General features: G+C 41.4%; 1 protein-coding gene across 1 annotated transcript in view; it reads left to right on the top strand.

Annotated features, from left to right (window-relative positions):
* LOC106813032 (alpha-methylacyl-CoA racemase-like) overlaps positions 1 to 2,782 on the top strand; it is a gene marked incomplete at its 3' end in the record, with an annotated part of 6,865 nt that extends 4,083 nt beyond the window's left edge. Inside the window, exons 5-7 of the mRNA XM_014817077.1 lie at positions 1,408 to 1,568; positions 1,905 to 2,091; positions 2,567 to 2,782. Of these exons, the coding sequence (XP_014672563.1) occupies positions 1,408 to 1,568; positions 1,905 to 2,091; positions 2,567 to 2,782 (564 nt within the window). The remainder of the gene's footprint in view (positions 1 to 1,407; positions 1,569 to 1,904; positions 2,092 to 2,566) is intronic.
* Positions 2,783 to 2,789: the final 7 nt, after the last annotated feature.

The following is a 2,789-nucleotide window of genomic DNA, read 5'->3' as shown; positions in this document are numbered from 1 at the left end:
CGCCATTTGGCACCACCACTCGGGTTTTTATTTCAAAATCCGATTTCAAACACTATTTAACGTACCTGCTTCTCTATCATGGCGGAGGCAAAAACACAATTGCTTTTCATGGCTAAATTTTCCTATTTTATTTAAATAGAGCGGCGTATCTTGGCAGCTACCTTGTTTTTATTGAGAATTCAAATTTCGCAATATTGGTTTTTAGTTCTTCATCAGAGGAAAGCAAAACATTTTTATAACGAACAATGTTAAATGTGATCTTTAACCAGCTATTGTATTCTAAAAACGATGTAATCTTTTGTAATTTAAATAAAATTGGCATGTTTTATTCAGGGCAGTCCAAACAATCTACCTGTTTTCCGCTGTAGATCTTATTTCGATTTCATTCAATATAGCCTAGACTATTTTCAAAATCAAATTAATTTAACTTTAACTTTTATATATGAGGAACTTGAAAACAGTTTATGGACGATAAATCAAACATTGCATGGTACTGGCTAACAACACAAATCCAAACTAAGTTGTCCCAATATTCCGTCATCGTGCTTGAATGAGGACAATAGGCGTAGCTAAGGGGGGGGCCACAAGGACAGGCCATGAACCCCCTTCTTGCATCGGAGAGTACAAAAACTTAAGAGAGAAGCAGCCTGAATGGAATTGGTTTATACCACTATTACACTACACCTAATAATCGAAAAATGAAATGGCCGCAAAATGCCATTTTTGCCATGCACATATTTTTTAAAAATTACCCTACGTGGGAGGGGAAACACCCTCCCCCGTTGAGAAATTGCTTCATCGCTGTCTTTGGTCGCTTAACTCTTTTCTTCCCTCCCTGAAAAACACTGGCTTCGTACACCATTTTCACTGGTCTAGCTAAGGGTCCACCAACTGGTCGTGTGTAACCTCAGAGCCTTCCGGCGCCACAGCCAGGGGCCATCGTCCCACGTTGATCGGATCGGAGTGGAAAAAATAAAAAGCGAGGGAGGGAGTTATAAGGGATTAGCATATGCCACTTCTCATATAAGTTACCCCTAATACTGAATTTTAGTGTGCAGAAAATGCCATTTTCATGCACGAATTTTCAAAAATCTCCCTACCGTGGGGGTTTCCCCCACCCCCACCCTCCCACACCCTACCCCCTCGGTCGCTTCGCTCCCTCGCCTTGGCCCCCCCTGTTTCCAATTGCTGGCTACGCCACTGACCAAGTACCTGTGGAGATGTAGCAACAGCAGTCATGGCCAGATAATCACTGCTGTGCTGAGTGTAACGTAGAAATACCACAGAGTCGTATTGCATAAGATAGAAATGTAGATAGAGCTGTAGAGATAGAGATATATATTGTGAATGAGCCAATTTTAGATTAACTCGAGCTGTTGCTGCAAGTTGTTACGACGTGATCCGCAGGTGTTTTGTCAATGTTGGGAAGAAAACATGAGAAGCCAACTCCACCTGTCAACTTACTAGCGGACTTTGCGGGCGGTGGGTTGCTGGCTGCCTTCGGTATCATGATGGCTCTAGTTGAACGACAGACTTCAGGAAAAGGCCAAGTTATTGATGCCAACATGGTAGCGTATGCATTTCATTTGGAGTAAATAATAGGGCATTATCCGTCCCCCGTTATTTATACAGGATTTTATCTATTTTTGAGAGAAGTTGATCATATTTTGTTACTAAATCATAGTTATAGGTTCATGCATACAGTGAATATTTATTATTATTGCAATCACCAATAATATTTATTATAATCTATAAAATTTCTTCGACCTTCTTCTTGAGCTTGGCTGGCGGTGTTCAGCTTAGTTGTCTAAATTTCATGTAGGGAAAAGTTAGATGCAAAGCTGGTCGATAGATGGCGCTACGTATCTATGATTGAGCTAACGGTGTGTTTCGTTACTTGCTAGGTGGAAGGTGCCGCATATGTGAGCAGCTTCCTATGGAAATCACGTGACTTGTTTCTGTGGGGGAAACCTCGCGGGGAAAACATGCTGGACAGCGGAGCACATTTCTACGACACATACAAAACTCGCGACGGCAAATACATGGCGGTAGGAGCGATCGAGCCACAGTTTTACCAGGAATTTATCGAGGGTTAGTTTGTTTATTGTATGCAATATACTTAACTCGAAAAGTATACAGTAATATCTGTATCATAATCATGCTAAAATTTGACGATTTGAGACAATAATATTGATATTACGTAAATATACAATTTCCACCATGTACGACCTCTTCTAAGAACCTAGGAATCTATCAAATGTTTTGCAAGGGTTATATCAAAGATTTTCTAAAATCTCCATTCCACATTACATATCAGACATGTTATAATGCTACAAGGGTTCTCTTTCCACGAGCTAAAAAAAATTCTCTAATAAACCTCCAACATGATGCATTAATTTTTACACAACCAGCTGCGCAATTTATCTCTTTATCTCTTATTTTTACGCAACCACCTGTGCAATATATCTCTTTATCTCTTATTTTTATGCAACCACCTGTGCAATATATCTCTTTAGATCATATTTTAACATGACCACCTGCTATTATTATATTTTTCGGCGAATAGGATTACAACTAAACAATGACGACGCGCCGATGAATCAACACGGCGACGACCAAGACGAGATGAAAGCTCTGGTGGCGGCCCGATTCGCCGAGCGAACGCAGGAGGAGTGGGAGGAGGCGTTCCGCAGCAGGGACGCATGCGTCACCCCCGTCATCGATCACACTCACGCTCACCTCCATCCTCACAACAGCTTCCGTGAGTCGTTCGTCGCCACGACGACGAG

The sequence above is a fragment of the Priapulus caudatus genome, unplaced genomic scaffold (assembly GCF_000485595.1).
Source record: "Priapulus caudatus unplaced genomic scaffold, Priapulus_caudatus-5.0.1 Scaffold717, whole genome shotgun sequence".
In the NCBI taxonomy this organism is placed as follows: Eukaryota; Metazoa; Priapulida; class Priapulimorpha; order Priapulimorphida; family Priapulidae; genus Priapulus; species Priapulus caudatus.
Note: the sequence above shows the minus strand (reverse complement) of the source record. Positions and strands in the feature narration are given on the sequence as shown.